Source organism: Podospora anserina, chromosome 1, assembly GCF_000226545.1.
Source record: "Podospora anserina S mat+ genomic DNA chromosome 1, supercontig 1".
Taxonomy (NCBI): domain Eukaryota; kingdom Fungi; phylum Ascomycota; class Sordariomycetes; order Sordariales; family Podosporaceae; genus Podospora; species Podospora anserina.
Window position 1 is genome coordinate 1571300 of NW_001914859.1, and position 16625 is coordinate 1587924.

Genomic DNA, 16625 nt, shown 5'->3' on the forward strand with positions numbered 1-16625 from the left:
ACAAATCCCAGTCTCGGATCTTAACTGGACAACGCACACACCACTGGGTTCACAGAAGAAAAGGGGGGTTTTGATACAGCAGATAATACCACCGCAGAAGAGTGCATTGCATACATGCTGTCTATTTTGACATTACATCCAACTTGCCATATCTCGCTGCCAAATCTGAGGTTCCAAAAACCTGTCATGTGCAACCATAACCCTCAGCCTCGGCATGATTTCCCCCCCTTTTTCTCATAGCGTACAACCTTTACATCACCCACCCCACCCATAAAACAAGCCCTCTCAACCCTCCGCCTCGATCTCATACGAGTTTGACTTGTGCTTAGGCGTAAAAGAAAACGTAGCAGGTGCCGGGCCGAGGAACATCTCACTAGAATATCAAACAAAATATCAGCAAACAGCCCCACCAACAGATCGAAACTGACATGAACAAACCTGATCTTGATCCAATCCTTATAATCCTTACTCGCAAGCAACGTCTCAAGCTCATTTCTTCCCTTGTACGCCGGCGGCCTCTCATTGATACTCGGCGGCAGATACTCCAGCAGCCCAACAGGAACATACCGGCTGAAGAAGCTCAAAAACTCCAGCAGGAACCTCCTCGTGTAGTTGATCCCCAGCTCGTCTGACCCCCAAGCCTCCATTCCATACCGGGCAAATTTCTCAATGTACCCTAACCGCTCCGTGGCCGACTTGTCCAAGTACTGACCAGTCTGGATCTCCTCGTAGATCCAGGGCTTGATGATCGCTCCTCTGCCAATCATGACCGTGTCCACCTTGGTGTTGTCGACGTGGTCAAAGTAGTCAATGTGCGAGTAGCAATCGCCGTTGCCAATGAAGAACATCCTCCCGCCATTGGGTAGAGTTCGTTCATCGACTTCGCGAATGGTGTCGGTGAGGCTGTCAGTTTTCTCGTTCAAGCGCTTGATCATGGCGGCCGTCTCAGCGATGTACTCCCAGTTGGCCGCGCGGGTGTACCGTTGCTGTCTTGTTCGGCCGTGAAGTGTCACAGCCGCGCAGCCGGGAGCTCCCAGAATATCACGATGCTCCTCACTGCCAAGGGCGAGCCTCTCGATGTTCTTTTGGGCCGTGAACTTGTCATCACGGACGCCCATTCTGATTTTGGCCGTGATGGGAACGTCATCAGAGACGGCGTTCATGCCTCTGATCATACGCTCCAGCTTGGAGGGAGCATCCAAGAGGGCAGATCCAGCACCCGACTTGTAGAGCATGTCAATCGGGCAGCCGCAGTTTAGGTCGATCAGCCGGAGATGTGGGAGGAAACGAGCCAAGGCTTCGGTAGACTTGATGGCAACCCAGGGAACGTTGGCTGCAATCTGAGCGCCAAACTTGAGATCCTTCGAGTTGTCGTAACCTTGAGCAACGGGCCCATCGCCATTGAAGCGAGGGGGTGTGGTCTCACTCTTGTGGGCTCTCATCAGAGTCCAGTCAGACTTGGCACCCTGGAGTAAGGGCATGCCCATGGCCATTTCCGAGTAGGTCAACTCGCATCCCAAGTCGACGCAAAGACGGCGGAATGGCAGGTTCCCTTGGGTTGTCAAGGGCGCCAAAGCCGGTGTTTCCCTTCCAAAGTAAAGCCTCTTCTTCTCCGAGGGCTTAAAAGGTGGCTCGGCGTACATTGCCCTGTAGTCCAGCGCCTCAGCACCGCCATCCTTTTGCTTGTGGTGATGGTCACGGAAAATCTGAGTATCTTTTTCCAGCCATCTTAGATACTTGTCCGACTTTTCAAACTGGACTCGTTTCCGTGAGAGGTCAATCTTGATCTGGCCTTCCACGTTGTTCACCACCTCGGTATTGGCGTCACCGGTATCCCCATCGTCGGGGTAAGTGTTGCCATCTTTGTCTGTGAGAACTAGCTCCTTGCGCCCATCTTCGTGCTCGACCTCCTTGCTATGACTTGACACAAACAAGCAACGCCAGCCAGACGGGCACTTTCCAAATTTCTCAAGAGTAGGGCATTTTCCTCCAAAGGTTTCCAGGTCTGCACGGCGGCCCTCCTTCAGGTATTTTCGGATATCATGGAGGCCATTGCACCGCTCACCAAACTTGCAAGACCTGGGAGAGAACTCGGGAGTCCAGGCAACGGAATTGCAAAGGCGTTGAGCATCAGAAAAGGTGCCAAAGGTTCTCTCCTTGTTTTGGCCTGTCTTCTTTTTCCTCTTTCCTCCTTTCCCAGCATCGCGACTATCTCCTTGCTGCTGGTGTTCAATGGTGCCTCTTCCTTCAGCCTCATCATCATCAATGACATCAGGCACAACAACCTTTGCCGACTGACCAGGGGCAACGATAAGGTACTCGGCCTTGATGGGGGCAACACCCTTCACTCTGTCCACAGGCGACTTTTTCGTTGTGCCGTTTTGAGTTTCAGCAGACTCATCAAACCTCTGTCGCTTAGAAGCTGGCTCATCATGAGTGGGTTCCTGCTGCTGAGGGGTGGCCGTATCGTGAATCTCATCCTGCGACCGCTTCGTTGACTCCTGGGGCTCCATGATCGCTTTTCGGATTGGCGATTCTCTCGACCCGGATGTCAACAACTGTGTCTCCGCCGGCAAACGTGAGGTGACGAATTGTCCAATCTGAGATCAAGCTTGCTTTTTTTTTTCTGCCGTCCACTGGAAGTGGGCTGAACGCTTGCAGTTGCAGAGCTCTGAAAGACTTTACCCCACAGCGGGGTTTGACAAGCAGTTGGGTGGGTGCAACACTTGCGGTCCTGCGTTGCTGCTGTGAAGGTGGGAGTTGCTCTTGGAGTGGGGGCCAGATCTTTTTTGCAACCAGGAATCTCAAAAGCCGATTTTGAAGCTCACCGCTCATTGGGCATGTCTCCAAATCGAAGGTTCTGCCGAATCTTCTATGGATGAAAAGCAAAAGTCGGACGAAACCTTACAAGAAGCTTTTAGCTGTTTTCCCCTGGCGGGCATCTCCACACTTCGGCCTCGCCCAGTGCGCCCGGCTCGCCGGCAGTTCACCCTTCGGCCGGGGTCAGTTTAGGGAGCGGGATCGGATCTGGAACAAAACAAATTGAAACGCCGCTTGATGGATACGGCAGCCGATTGGTTTAGTTCCCGAAGACTGGCAGCTAACAGTCCACCAAGCGGGCCAGCTTAGAGATTGTACCGTAAAAGAGATCTTGATCCCACGTCGGGACGGCTTTCTAAGAACCGAGACCGAGCGTTTGCTCCTGTCGTCGTGTGCCTTTGCCACTAATGATTTGAGATCAAGAATTGTCAAACCAGGTGAAAAGATGTTCCGGAACCAGGCTTATACGAACTGAATCTTCAAAGGTGCCATGTGTAACCACGGGACGAACAGCATGAGGACCGATATAGCATGTCATCTCCGTAGCCAGACCTCCGCTGTTCTTGGATCCATATGCCGCTGAGTGGGGGTCCGGAACCTGCTTCTGGCCTTACTGATGACCTGGCAGGTGATGTGAAGACGGGCACTCGGGGAGTTGTATCCCCGATCTGAGAGAGGTTCCTCGCATTCCTCTCTGATCCAGACATCCCCAGAAAATGAAGCTTGTCACAGATCGTGAGCCGATGTTGCGCAAACGCGAGACGAATGGTCCTCTTGCTCGGGGGTGGGGGTACCACACCCAATCAGGGGCACTTCAATGCCCGGTTACGTCTCGGGCGGTGTGGGCGGCACCTAGGGTTCTCCACGTTGTACGAACAATACAGGGGGTCTCAGTTAGGGAAAACGCGAAAACGACGGCGCCATTCAGGGCTGACATCTGCGACATGCTCCCGCTGCGGACTACCTTCCAATTCCATTCGTGGTTTATCCAGTCCTGCATCGCCCACCTCTGCCACCACCTTAGCCAGCGTCATTGCCCATCGCCTCTTCTCTCCCCCAAACTCCCCGCGATTTGCAACAAGACACCAAAAGAAAATAAGCTGCCGATCGAAGCTGTCACTGAAACCACCTGCAAGCGTCTGTGGTGTCGTTCAAACGACGAACCCCGCCGCCCCCCGTGTCGTCCATGCTCGAGCAATGATCATTCGACCCCACAATGGCTGACCAGGCCAGAGCAACATCACGAGACAAGACGCCGCAGTCACCGCACAGCAAGAACAAGGTTGTGCGCTCACAAAAGATATCCCAGGTGACGTCGCCGACAGAGCCGCGCTCTCCGACCCCATTAGGGGGAGATCTCTACGACCACAGCCCCGTCCAGGACCGTCCGCCGATACCCCGCTCCCATACACCAGGCCACCTCTCGTCTCGAAGTCAAGACCGTCGAAACCAGTCTGGCGATCTCGCCCTCCGCCAGCGCTCCCAGTCAGCAGCAGGCCACACCTCGTCCCGAGCCGCTGCGGCAGGCATCCCACACTCCTACTCAACCACCTCCTTCTCCAGCAACCCTTCCGCAAGCAAAGCCCCTACCCCCAACTCAGCGCCCCCGTCCCGCCAGCCAACCATAACCGAGAATGGCGACAACAATAGCACCAGCAGTCTCACGGTCAACCTCACCCTCGGCCGCGACAGAGGCGATTCGGGCGCCTCGGCCGGAAGCGGCAAAGAATCCACGACCTCCACCACCCACCCCCGAAGACCAACCAACCTCCGCTCCACCTCCGCCATAACCAGTGGCGGTCGTCCCCCAGGCGGAAGCCATGCCGCCCCTTCCCACCCCCGAGTCGGCACCGGCCGCGGCCAACCCGCCAAAGGCGCCGAAGTCTTCACCCCTTTCCCCCCTTTAACAAAACCCAAGACCGCCCCCGACGTTCTCGCGGCCCCATCATCAGGAATGTACTGGTCCCGCGCACCCACCTCGGGCACCCCCCATACCGCCCTCCGCGCTCACACCACCACCCTCGTCGGGAGCAACGTCTTTGTCTTTGGCGGCTGCGACTCAAGAGCCTGCTTCAACGAGCTATACGTCCTCGACGCCGACGCCTTTTACTGGTCCACCCCCCACGTGGTAGGTGACGTCCCCGTCCCCCTCCGCGCAATGACTTGCACGGCGGTCGGCAAAAAACTAGTCATATTCGGAGGCGGCGACGGCCCGGCTTACTACAATGACGTCTACGTCCTCGACACGGTCAACTACCGGTGGTCAAAGCCCAAAATCATGGGGTCTGACCAGCCCGGACGAGTCCCCTCCAAACGTCGAGCCCACACGGCATGTCTGTACAAAAGCGGGATTTATGTTTTTGGCGGTGGGGACGGGGAAAGAGCGTTGAATGACATTTGGCGGTTGGACGTGAGCGACTTTGGTAAGATGAGCTGGAAGCTGGTGTCTGGCCCGTCTCCGAGTTCGTCAACAACATCAGTGACGGACAGGGAAATCCGCCCCAAGGCTAGGGGTTACCACACTGCCAACATGGTCGGGTCCAAACTGATCATTTACGGGGGCTCAGACGGGGGGGAGTGTTTCAACGATGTTTGGGTCTACGACGTGGAAACGCACGTTTGGAAGCAGGTCAACATCCCGGTTACGTACCGGCGGCTGAGCCACACGGCGACGATAGTGGGGAGTTATCTCTTTGTGATTGGGGGGCATGACGGGAATGAATACAGTAATGATGTGCTGCTGCTGAATCTGGTGACGATGGGGTGGGACAGGAGGAAGGTGTATGGGCTGCCGCCGAGCGGGAGGGGGTATCACGGGACGGTGCTGCACGACAGTCGGTTGTTGATGATTGGGGGGTTTGACGGGAGTGAGGTTTTTGGGGATGTTTGGGTTTTGGAGCTGGCGGTGCACGCTTACTATAGTCAGATTAGTCATTTTACGATTGAGATTTAGGGAGGGGAAGAGGCTTTTCCAAGATGGAGAGTCTTATGGATTGGAAAGAGGCTTTGTTCGTTTTGGGGCCATGTATCAAAGCGAGATGTTTTTTGGGCCTTTTTGTTTTTGGACAGTTTATTGTTTTGTTGTCTTCTTTTTATTTATTTCCCCTTTACATGTTTACATTTCTGAAAAAGAGCAGAGCAGCGATTCGGGAAAATGGGCTGGGCAAAGAGGTCGGTGGCAGGGCAGGGTTGATTTGAAAGACTGTTTATCATGTCCGTAACTTTCCTGAGAGCCTCACAGTCTAAGAGTCTCTTCATTCAAGAGACGAAACAATAAAACACTAGAAATACTGCAAAAGATATCCTATACATTGTAGTCATCTCTGTAAATTTACTGCTGCTAGTCAAAGCACAACCATCCTCCTTTTGAATAGTATCCCCATCCTCCTCACTTTGCTCGCCATGCCATGCAATTCATTTCTTCTGTCCCACCCAAAAAGGCCAAAAAAAAGACCAACAATAATCATTTCATAACAACAAGTAGTCATACAGGGAAGAACAAACGGTAGAAAGCAAACAAATCCCAGAACGCCGCCAAGAGACAAAGTCTATCTGTGTTGGGTAGAACGTTTCTTTTTGCCCACAGCAACCCGGGGAAAAGTAGTAAACCTCCTTCAACACCCAATAAAACCAAAAAAGAGAAAGATCCAGATCCGTAATGTAAGGAAAAGAAGAAGGGCGAGATTTTTTGTCGTTGTTGTACAAGACTAGAAGCCATGATGGCTCCTAAAAGGTGGACGGCGTTGATGAACGGGCATCATCAAGAGTCGCTGTACCGTAAGGATTATTCGAGTCCGAAAAGCCGGATAGATCGTGTCGTGAGATTTGAGAATGAAGGGAGCTGCTTAAGAAGCAGGGGCCTTCTCCTTCTTCTCAAGAGCAGCCACGTGCTTCTTCTGCTCGGCCAGTCTGCGCTCCTCAGCCTCGACCATATCTATTACCATATTAGCTTTCCGTTTCGTAACCATTCAGATTCTTATTAAAAAAAGACATACCCTGCCACAAGTTCTGCCCCTCATAATCCTCCTTCCTCACCCTCTTCTCAATCAGATGCTTGTGCTCCGGATCCTCCGGATCAACAACCATAACAGTCTCCCACCTCCCCTTGCCCGCCTTCGCATCTGCCGTCTCAAACGCGGCGGTAGCAATCAGCACCGCCAGCGTCAACCCCTGGGCGTACATTCTCGCCTGCACCAGCTTCTGGCTTCCGCTCAGATACTTATTCTTCCCCACCATCGCCAGCGCGAGACCCATCGCCGCAATCCAAGATGTGAACACAATAGAGTACCTGTTCTCCCGTCCCCAATCCATCAGCTTCTCCGTGTCACTCTTGGCCGCGGCGCGAGCCTCGGCGGCCGCCTTGTGGGAGGCGTCCATGTAGTTGTACATGGAATCGTGCGAGCGCTGGAAGTCGATGGAGTATCTCTCGGCCCAGACGATGGCGCCAAAGGTGCCGGTCGAGGTGACGAGGAAGGAGCGGAAGGGGAGGGTGAGGTTGCGGATGGTGGGGTAGCGCTTTGAGCCGGCGATTACACCACCCAGACCGAGGGCGAGGCCGACGGAGCCGCCGATGAGACCACCCTTGAGGACGACCTTGAAGTGGGCGTCTTCCTCTTCCTTGGAGATGATCTTCATGGTGGTGGTTTTTTGGGGGGGAAGGGTGGTTGGGTGGAGACTGAAGAGGTGGTTGTTGGAAAAGTGATTGGGTGCCTTTAAGAGGTGATTGCCCGTTTGCGCGCCGTCCAAAGACAGGTGTAATTAGTTGGAGGTTTAGGAAGGTGAATAGGCAGGTAGGTTCAGAAACCGACAAGGCTGTGAGGGTTGTGGTGGTGGTTTTGTTCTTTGGCAGGCGGTGGCGTGTGAGAAAATAAATCGTATGACCGGAGCTCGTTTGAGACAACTGCGTGATGCAGAATCAGCGCAGTGACGATTGGATCTCCGGTGGGAATAAAGGTGGATCCTGTTATTAACTTTTTGCTTTGGTAAGGAAAAAAAGGCGGGTTGCGGCGATGGCCTCTTTCTATGATGCACCAAGTCTAGCAGTGATATCTGAATGCTAGATATCGCTCTTGTATCATCTTCTTCGAGATATCTCGCAAAAAGCCCAAGGCGCGAGTGCTGGGAGATGGCCACAGGGATAATGACACAATTGACAGCTCCTGCCAAGCAAGACGTTTTGGTGATGTCAGCGGTTCGTTGCTGACTTTTGTCAAAATTTCCCGAGCCTTCCCCGCCGGCTCTCGCCGTCGAAGGAAGCACGGACCACGTCCCTGGAAAATGGAGGGGTTTTAAGTGGTGGGTTCAATTCCAGCACTTTTGAACATGCCGGCCAAAGTCCGAAAAGTCACTCAGAAGCAGCCTGTTGCTGACATGGCCATCAATGCGTTCCCGAATGCTCCCGAGACTTTGAGAGCCTCTCAGTGACACTTGCTTGACATAAGACTCATCGGTCAGGCCAGACGCCCCGGGCACAATTTCTCCCGGCGCAACCGTTCCTCAGAGGCCCGATCCGCCGGGGCAGCAGCTCCGATTCCGATCGGCAAAAGCCGGCTGGCGGTTGTCGGACGGTGAAACCTCAACCGGCTCGGTCACATCCCCGGTCGCTATCGGGTGTTTTGTTTCACCGGCAGGCAGGCAGTCGGCTTGCTGACTATTCATTCAACTCCAAATCAACTTGGATGTCATGTTGAGCTTCGCCCCCACGCAGCATCAGAATGTCTCAACAGGACTGGTCCAGATGTTTGTTTGGCAGCTATTACCAGTCAATAAAGGTCAGCTGCGTGTTTCGTTCCCGCTGCCGTGCTGTCCGCCTGCCGGAGCATCAGGACATTTTTAGGGGTCCGGAAACAATGCGGCCGACGCTCTAGACCATCAGGAAGGCCGCGTTTGCCGTGACAAATGGAAATCTGGACAACACCCACCGTACGCGGGCAAAATAGGGGTCTTGCCGTGTCTTCTCTTGCCCCAGGACGCTCGCCGGCTGAGCGGACCGATTCCGATTCAACCCGTTTGCTTTGCTCCGCGGGCGTCTTTTGCTGGTTGATGGTACCAGATCGACCCGTTGTCGTTGTCAATGCCCATGTATGTAGACTGTGGGCCAAAGTCATGCGTTTGTCGGATGGTGAACATGTCCCAAAAAACGATCGGCTCGGGGTCATAACTATTTCTCTCAGTGGTTGGCCCAATGCTACGTTAAATTGAGTTTATCCGGCAGTGCTTGAGAAAATGTGGTGAACCTTTGGAGGCAGGGGTTCATCAGTGCCCGCCCTAGCGGGATTAGCCTCCGCGTGCTTGCGAGACTTTGAAAGAACGGTTCCTAAAAACAACTTCGTGGCTCCATCCAACTTCAGCTGTCACTGCCCGAAAGGTAGCTCCATTGCATCGTTGTGCTAAGAACCTAGGTTGGGAAATATCAAGGAGCCAAATCCAGCTCCTAGAGGACACTTTGACGTGCTCAACTTTGACGGGTAAGAAAAAGAAAGTCTATCTGCATGTGAGAGCTCACCCACAGGCTGCCAAGAGACTGTTTAGCCAGAGACATGAGCTACTCGGTACACAGTGCAGGTTTGCCTCCCGTTGTATAAGTCAAGTCAGAATGCGCTCACACGACATCCCGCGAAACAAGGTTGTATTTCGAGAGTAACGCTACTGGATATGTGATATCTACCGAGTTGACGTTTGGATGATGGAACATGCCCATTCATACCAAACCCCCCTCACTCGGCAGGCATCTCAAATACCCGGGTGAAAGCCGATCTGATATCTCCAAATTCCTTGCATTGTCCTTGGGCCAAGGGCCGACTATTATCATCATGACCAGGTTTTTGAGCCAAACGCAACCCTTGGCACCGTTGGAAACGCAATCTTCTTTTTGGAAGCATACCTTGCGAATGATGATAAGCTGATAAGACGTTGCGACGTCAGGCCGTTGAAGCGTGCATGCTGCTCGCTAGTGTGCAAAGCATCGGATCAGCAGAGAAGCGCTGCGAGATGCTGACGACATTGGTGGAGAGGCCGATATCATGTTTCGAGTTGATCTGTCTGAGATGAAGGTTGCAGTTTTGCGCCAAACCGAGTGAGGGGGTGGACGCCTTGTACGAAATAGGCATTTTCTTCCTGTTCTCGACCTAGATTGAGCACTTAATCTGGTGTAGGCCTTTTCCTTTGGGCCGGTGTTGCTCCAATAACATCGCTAGTGAGGTGATTGCAATGGTGAACAATCTCGATCGTCGTTCTGTTAGCACTTCTTTGGGGAGTACCCTGTGAGACGTGCCGTGCATCTCGAAGACTTCGACATCATGTATTGTCCTGGCCTGTGCTTGTCCGTGTTCCACCAGCAAGACAAGCATTGACAGCACTTCGTATTTCTCCACCGAACCGCATTCTAGACTCTTATTATTGTCAATGTCAAGCCTCAGGAGCCAAATCCGTGTCGAGAACGGCAGAAGCGTGCTAAGAAGTTGTTAGGTATAGGTAGTATGATTGGAGTGGGGCCAATGGTGATATCACAGAATCAACACCCTATGCTACAGTGTACTACTGTGTACCTTTGGCACAGTCTCAACCAGCAGTCTCAACAAGCTGAGATGGTTCCTGGGACCCATTTCCAAGAGCAGGGAAGTGGTCAAAACAACCCTGATTCTTGAGTCAGTTGTGAGCGTGACTACCAGGATGTTGCCGATGTCTAGGCACGCTCACCACCAAAGGGCAAGACGGCAACATACCTTGCAGTAACTTTGAGCCTCAAGCCTCTGCCCTTGAATCTGAGCCCGTTTGACGGGAGTGGACCTATCCAATCTCAGCTTTGGCCGACAGTTGGCATACCGACTGATCAGTGAGAGGGTGTAAGCCGGCACTTGTTGAGTTTTCGAGAAGCTTGAATCGAGATGAACATCAGAAAGGGCTGGGAATATTCCGCCAGCCGAGGCCCAGGGGAAACTTCGACAAGGTGTGGAATCTCTGGAATGGTGATGCCGCAAGTCGAGCATGGGACGACCTCGTTGTCTCGTTGGTGCCCCTCCACTTTAGACCTGCCAGTTTCAGCGGGCGGTGAGTGTACAGCAGGGTCTCGAGAGTGGCCCGAATTCACATGACACCAGCGGCTTGTTACACCAAGCGACTTGGACGCTTGGTAACTCTGGCGTTTATGCGAGTGATTGGCGCGGCAATGAATTATTCACAGTGAACCAATGGCTGAAGAGGCGGGAGAAGCTACCAGTGAATCTCGAGAGAACAAGAGGGGAAAAGGGTGACGGGATTGATGGCTGTGTGGCACAATTGTAGATCGATGGGAGATCAACGCGCAGGTCCCAGGTCCGCGACGACTACCGACAAGGCACGATGAATCCGCACAGTGCAAGACCAAGGCCAACAATCACGGTGCCTCCACATCGTGCCCCTGTCTAGCGACCTTCCAAACCGCTGGTACCGGAGAACATTGGACATGCTTCCGTTTGATTTCCACGCTCAACACCCGCACACCCGCAAGAGAGATGAGAAGACAGTTACACTGCATCTGTCGATGGCAAGTAATCCCACGCACTTGGCAGTGACACATGGGAGCGGGCTACGGCGGTATAGCAAATTGCCAGACGTGGCCAGGATCGCTGGAAATGCTCGTCATAAACTAACAAACTTGTTGGAGTTGTGTTGTGGTCAAGGTACCGTTTACCGTAGTCGGCGTTAGCAGATGGCAAGTACACTGTCCGTCTCAGGTCTGTTAGTGCCTTCCCAGCCTGCCGCCATAACCATATCTTTGTTGCGCCTGCCCGCACGACCTCGAACTCTTTCCATTCCTGCCATATGCTCTTGTCTGGTTGAGCTCTCTCTGCCTCCCATCTTGTATCTTCTTCTCGTCCTCTGTCTCCCCTTCTCACGGCCCCCTCCCCACCATCATTGATACTGGTCCATCACTCCAGTCTGCCTCCAGCTGTTAGTACATTCCCTCCTCGTCATCAGTATCCTCTTTGAACCCGCCACCTACCACCCAAGGCCGCCGTTTGCCCACCTCCACCTGTCTCTTGTCTGTCTCCAGCTGTACAGTACATTATTACCGAGGTGTAGGAATCCCGTACTCGGTTCCCTACCGCCACGCCTGTCTGTTCTCGCAGGTGCTTTCGGCTCTCGGGCATACTGAGCCTGCGATTGATCTGCACGCCATTTGCCAAGACATCGACTTCGAGAAGCCCAGGGGCGCCCCTCAAATACCGCCGAGTCTTATATCCATCGCTACCTCAAAGGGGCGTGAAAAAGAGTCACCATTACACCCTCATAAACACCACCGAGGCACCGCCGAACCATATCTTATCCTCGACGGTACTCCTCTGGGCTGTTGTGGCTGGCGTGCATGGCTCTGTGATACCCTCTGTCTACAGCAGGAATTAGTCATTGGCCGTACCACGGTCCCCTAACAGGCCTAACACTTACACACGATTTCTGTTTCTTGGCGGTCGATTCTGAGCCGCTGAACGGTCGACCCCCAACAAGCGGAACCGACGCCGTTATAACTCGCTGACCCTAGCCTTCAAGCCTGAATCCACTGGGGTCAAACGCCTCCAGAAAGAAAACGACGCCCCCGTGTCTGTGGGCTACGAAGTACTGGGTGGTTGACCTTCCAGGTTGAGAGTGCGTGCCGAAACTCTAGCTTCAGGTCTCGCATTGAGCCGAGAGGAGCATTATTATTATAACTCGAGGTCAGTTCCCTCCCCATATGCTCTTCTTCGTTCTTCCGTCTCATCCTTTCCATTGAACGCCCCCCAAAGAGCCCCCCCAAAAACCGCAACTGCTCTCCCCCCACCTTGGGTATTTGGGCATCAAAGCAGCCTGCCAGCACCCCCGTCGTCCACACCCGTTTCCAGTGGGCAACTTAACTAGAGCAACTAGTGGAGGTCAAACAACCCTGCCCGCATTCCGAGGCTAGGCAGGCGCTCCCCACAACAAAGGGCCCTCTTTTTGCCATGCAACATCCCATGTCGAGTTCACTCATCAATTCCACAGGCGAGCCCCGAGCCTGCGGAGCCATCGGGGACTGGCTCGAAAATACTCTCACAACTCTCACTAATAATATTTGTCCCAATCGCGCATCACCTTTGGCCTCTGCCTCCAGTGATTCGCCTTCCTCTCTCAACAATTCGTCGTCACGTTCACCATCCTTGACGCCTCAGCCGGCCACTCCCAAATCTCCCGCCTCTGGCCTTTTTGTCCCCGCGCCCCCAAAGTCGCATTTCGTTGACATCGCATCGCTCCCGCCTCAAGATCCCCAGAATACCGATTTTGATTTTCTGCTCGATTGCAGCGACGACGTCGCCGCCTCTGCTGCCCTGTCCAACCACGCAGCGACACCAACAAGCAACACGCCAGGTATACCAGATATCGACATGGCAACCGGCTCCGTCTACGACTCAGGCCTCGGCCGCAGTCGACAGGACTCGTTTGTCGGCGCAAGGCCCATCTCCATGACCAACCCCAACCGCACTCGCCGGGACTCGAATAACATCGGACCCGGCAGTCTGATGGGTGGTATGAGCTGGGGTGGTATCTCTTTGGGGAGTTTTGTCAAGGACGAGTAAGTGTTATCCATGTTAGCATTCTCACGGGGCCTCTTTCGCGCACGCTGGTTGCGGCGCACCCCGGCACTGCGTCTACATCACTTATAACTGAAAACTTGAATCATGCTTTCGATCAGGTGTGACTGATACATACCTTGCAGGATAATGATGGCCGGCACTTCTCCATATCCGACACATCAGTCACCATCGTTCCACTCATCGTCCTATATGCCCAAGCTGGAAGCATCCTTTATGCGCGACTTTATCTGCTGCGAGACGACGTGGGATACCCTTCATGATCTGCTCCAGCATTATGAGGAGCAGCATACTAACCTCACGGGAAACTCCACGTTGGGGCCTGGGTTCGGCGGGAACTTCACGCGTGGTCCTGCCAGTCGTGCAACTTCTGTTGCACCTTCAGTCAGACCACAGCAGCCAACACAACCGATGCATGGGTTCCAGCAACAGCGCCAGCCTGGTACTGGCGCCAGCAACCTGGGCGCTGGCGGATTCGGTATGATGCGACAGCAGGCGGCTCCGGTCGCACCCAAGGTCAACCACATGTCTCACCTCAACGACGAGATGGATGCAGTTGGCGACATGGAAATGGATGATGCTGTCGGGCACATGGATATGGACGACAGCCAACGCATACAGCAGACCCGTCACCTCTTTGGTCAGCAGCAGCGACCCCAGCTTCATCTTAATGCCTCGGGGCTTCCTCATCAAGCGTTGCGCACTTCGCAGCCACCAACACCAGCTGCTCAGAGCTTTGGATTCCAGAACAATCCTACCGTCTCTTCGGTCAACACACCAACACTGACGACTCACCAAGGCCTGCCCCAGCGCGGACAACAGTTCTCACAAGATAACGCTATGGAGGAGGATGATGATATGTCAGGCCTGCCCATGAAGCTTAACACCAACAACTTGGCGCCTCTAGGCGGTTTTCAGTTCAATATCAACAACACCATCGACGACCCTGCGAAGCGCCTTTACAGCCCCGGGGGTTCTTCGGCTCAGATGACCAGCCAGCAACGAGCCATGGAACAGCAGTTGCAAATGCAGCAGCAAGTCCAGCAGCAGTTGGTGAGCATGAATCTTGACTACAGCCAACTGCCACCGGGCATGGATCCAACCACGCTTCTTCAGCACTTCACTGCGCTGATGATGCCACCACCCGAAGAACACAAGCCGTTCAAGTGCCCCGTCATCGGCTGTGAGAAAGCCTACAAGAACCAAAACGGCTTGAAGTAAGTAACCGTTAAAACAGTGCAACCGATCCAGGTGATGTGTTGCTGACCCAAATTCTAGGTATCACAAGACACATGGGCATTCGACGCAGCAGCTCCACGAGAATGGCGACGGCACATTCTCCATCGTCAATCCTGAGACTCATGCGCCCTATCCAGGCACCCTGGGTATGGAAAAGGAGAAACCCTTCAAGTGCGAAGTCTGCGGCAAGCGGTACAAGAACCTGAACGGTCTAAAATACGTAAGCAAACACCTCACAGCAAGGTCTATAAAGCTCTGAACACTAACGTATCTTCGTCCAGCACAAGCAACACTCCCCACCGTGCGACCCGGAACTTCGAGCTCAGCAGCAGAACCTCTTTTCCAGCATGATGCAGAATCCCGCAGGATTTATGGCCATACAGCAGAATCTTCCCAATATCAACGAAGACAACAATCATTAAGTGTGGCATTCCGACTCAGTATCTCTTATGCAACAATGGTATCCTGCTGAGCGATTCGCCTCCTTATCCTACGGCATAAACATACTTGCCTTCTTCACCATTTTTTCCTGGTTCGGGTACTTTTGCATTTCTCCTGCATCATGCGGTCCGGCGTTTTCCTGGTGGTCCTGGGCGTGGGAGGGGACGACTTTTTTTTTCCGAGTAAAGCGCACGCGGGAAGGCTGTCTGCGGATCTATATACCCCAAAGCATAGACTGGATTTCAGACTGATACCCCGTTGTCCTCTTTTTGTTTCTTTCATTTTTATCCCTTTCTCCCATTGGTCTTTTCTGTTGACTGGTTTGAGGCCAATCAAAAGACTGGTCGACGATAACGATACGCAAAACATAGAGGAGACCTGCTTTTTCCCCCCACCGAGACAGCGTTTTAGAGCGAGAAAGGAGAGAGCCGAAGACCACGAACCGAACGAATACCATTAGACCGGGGGGTTCTGACGACAACAAAAAATGGTGTTGAGAGAGTGCGAGGGAGAGGAACAAAATTGGGGTGGTGATATTTGGGATGGTTGCGGCAAGGGAAAAAAACTCGGCGCGGAGAGGTGAAGAAGGGGAGCTAACGTTATACACTCGTTATTTCACCAGTAATAATCACTAATTGAGGACCTTACGGCTGGACTAGCTGGGCTGGACTGGTTTAGGGGGGCTTGGGGTGCGTGTTTGGTTTATTTTGAGAGTGCGAGGAGGCGGGAAAGAACAGGCTGTTGTGCGCGAGTGATGAAGCGAGCAAGCCAGCGAGGAGTTGGGGAGAAGGGGGATGTATGCTTTTTTGTTTGCTGATTTTATTTGTGTTCCTTTTTTCTCTCTCTCTTATTTTCCTTGTGATTTCTTTGGCTTTCTGTGGATGGGACCCCAAAACGGTGAGGCGTATGAGGTATCAAAAAGTTTCATGGAAGGGAGACAAGTATGAGAAATGTGTGGTATGATGATGGTAGAAGGGAGGGGATAGGTATCTAAAACCTGGACGTGAGTTTTTATCCCCCAAGATATGTTTGAGAAGATGGGGGAAAGAAAGGGAGGGGGCGGGGGATAGGTGGTACAAGTTGGCGCAATGTGGTGCAAAAAAATCGGTTGGGAAAAGTACTTGTGGGTTGTTGATTTCCGTCGGTTTCTCTTTTTGTTTTCTTTTGATTTGGGTCTTTTTTTTGTTTTGGGTGGAGGGGAACAGGAGATGAAGGAGGTTGCACTTGGCTTTTTCTTTTTTTTGTGTATGGTGATTTTGCTTGCTTGCAATTTGCTATTTGCTGCTTGCTTGCTTGCTTGCTGATGTAAAGGTTCTTGTTGTTCATGTTGTCGGTGGCTTCAGGGTTTTGGGATAAAGATAGAAATATCAAACTCTACTCTCGGTTTTAAAATACGGGCGTGATGATTCTGGAACTGCGATATGAAAATTGGTTGGCTGTGTGGAGGTAATGATGATGATGGGCCGTGTCTGAGCTGACTGACTATCTAGGTGGTTTAGAGTGGAAATAGGGGTCACTCCTTGTGTTGGTTACACACACACA

At 53.0% G+C, this 16625-nt stretch overlaps 4 protein-coding genes across 4 annotated transcripts; 2 read left to right on the forward strand and 2 right to left on the reverse strand.

The window, feature by feature from the left end:
* Positions 1-203: 203 nt before the first annotated feature.
* On the reverse strand, positions 204-2513 carry PODANS_1_4430 (uncharacterized protein; the record flags this gene model as incomplete). The annotated part of the gene is made up of 1 exon (XM_001912610.1): positions 204-2513. One exon carries the CDS (start codon positions 2511-2513, stop codon positions 204-206), a length of 2310 nt encoding a protein of 769 aa, XP_001912645.1.
* A 1523-nt stretch (positions 2514-4036) lies between these two features.
* PODANS_1_4440 (uncharacterized protein) lies at positions 4037-5773 on the forward strand (the record flags this gene model as incomplete). The annotated part of the gene is made up of 1 exon (XM_001912611.1): positions 4037-5773. One exon carries the CDS (start codon positions 4037-4039, stop codon positions 5771-5773), a length of 1737 nt encoding a protein of 578 aa, XP_001912646.1.
* Positions 5774-6665: 892 nt separating this feature from the next.
* On the reverse strand, positions 6666-7455 carry PODANS_1_4450 (uncharacterized protein; the record flags this gene model as incomplete). Its single annotated transcript, XM_001912612.1, has 2 exons — positions 6666-6754; positions 6816-7455. 2 exons carry the CDS (start codon positions 7453-7455, stop codon positions 6666-6668), a joined length of 729 nt encoding a protein of 242 aa, XP_001912647.1.
* Positions 7456-13331: 5876 nt separating this feature from the next.
* Positions 13332-15064, forward strand: PODANS_1_4460 (uncharacterized protein; the record flags this gene model as incomplete). The annotated part of the gene is made up of 4 exons (XM_001912613.1): positions 13332-13384; positions 13529-14620; positions 14682-14862; positions 14924-15064. 4 exons carry the CDS (start codon positions 13332-13334, stop codon positions 15062-15064), a joined length of 1467 nt encoding a protein of 488 aa, XP_001912648.1.
* Positions 15065-16625: the final 1561 nt, after the last annotated feature.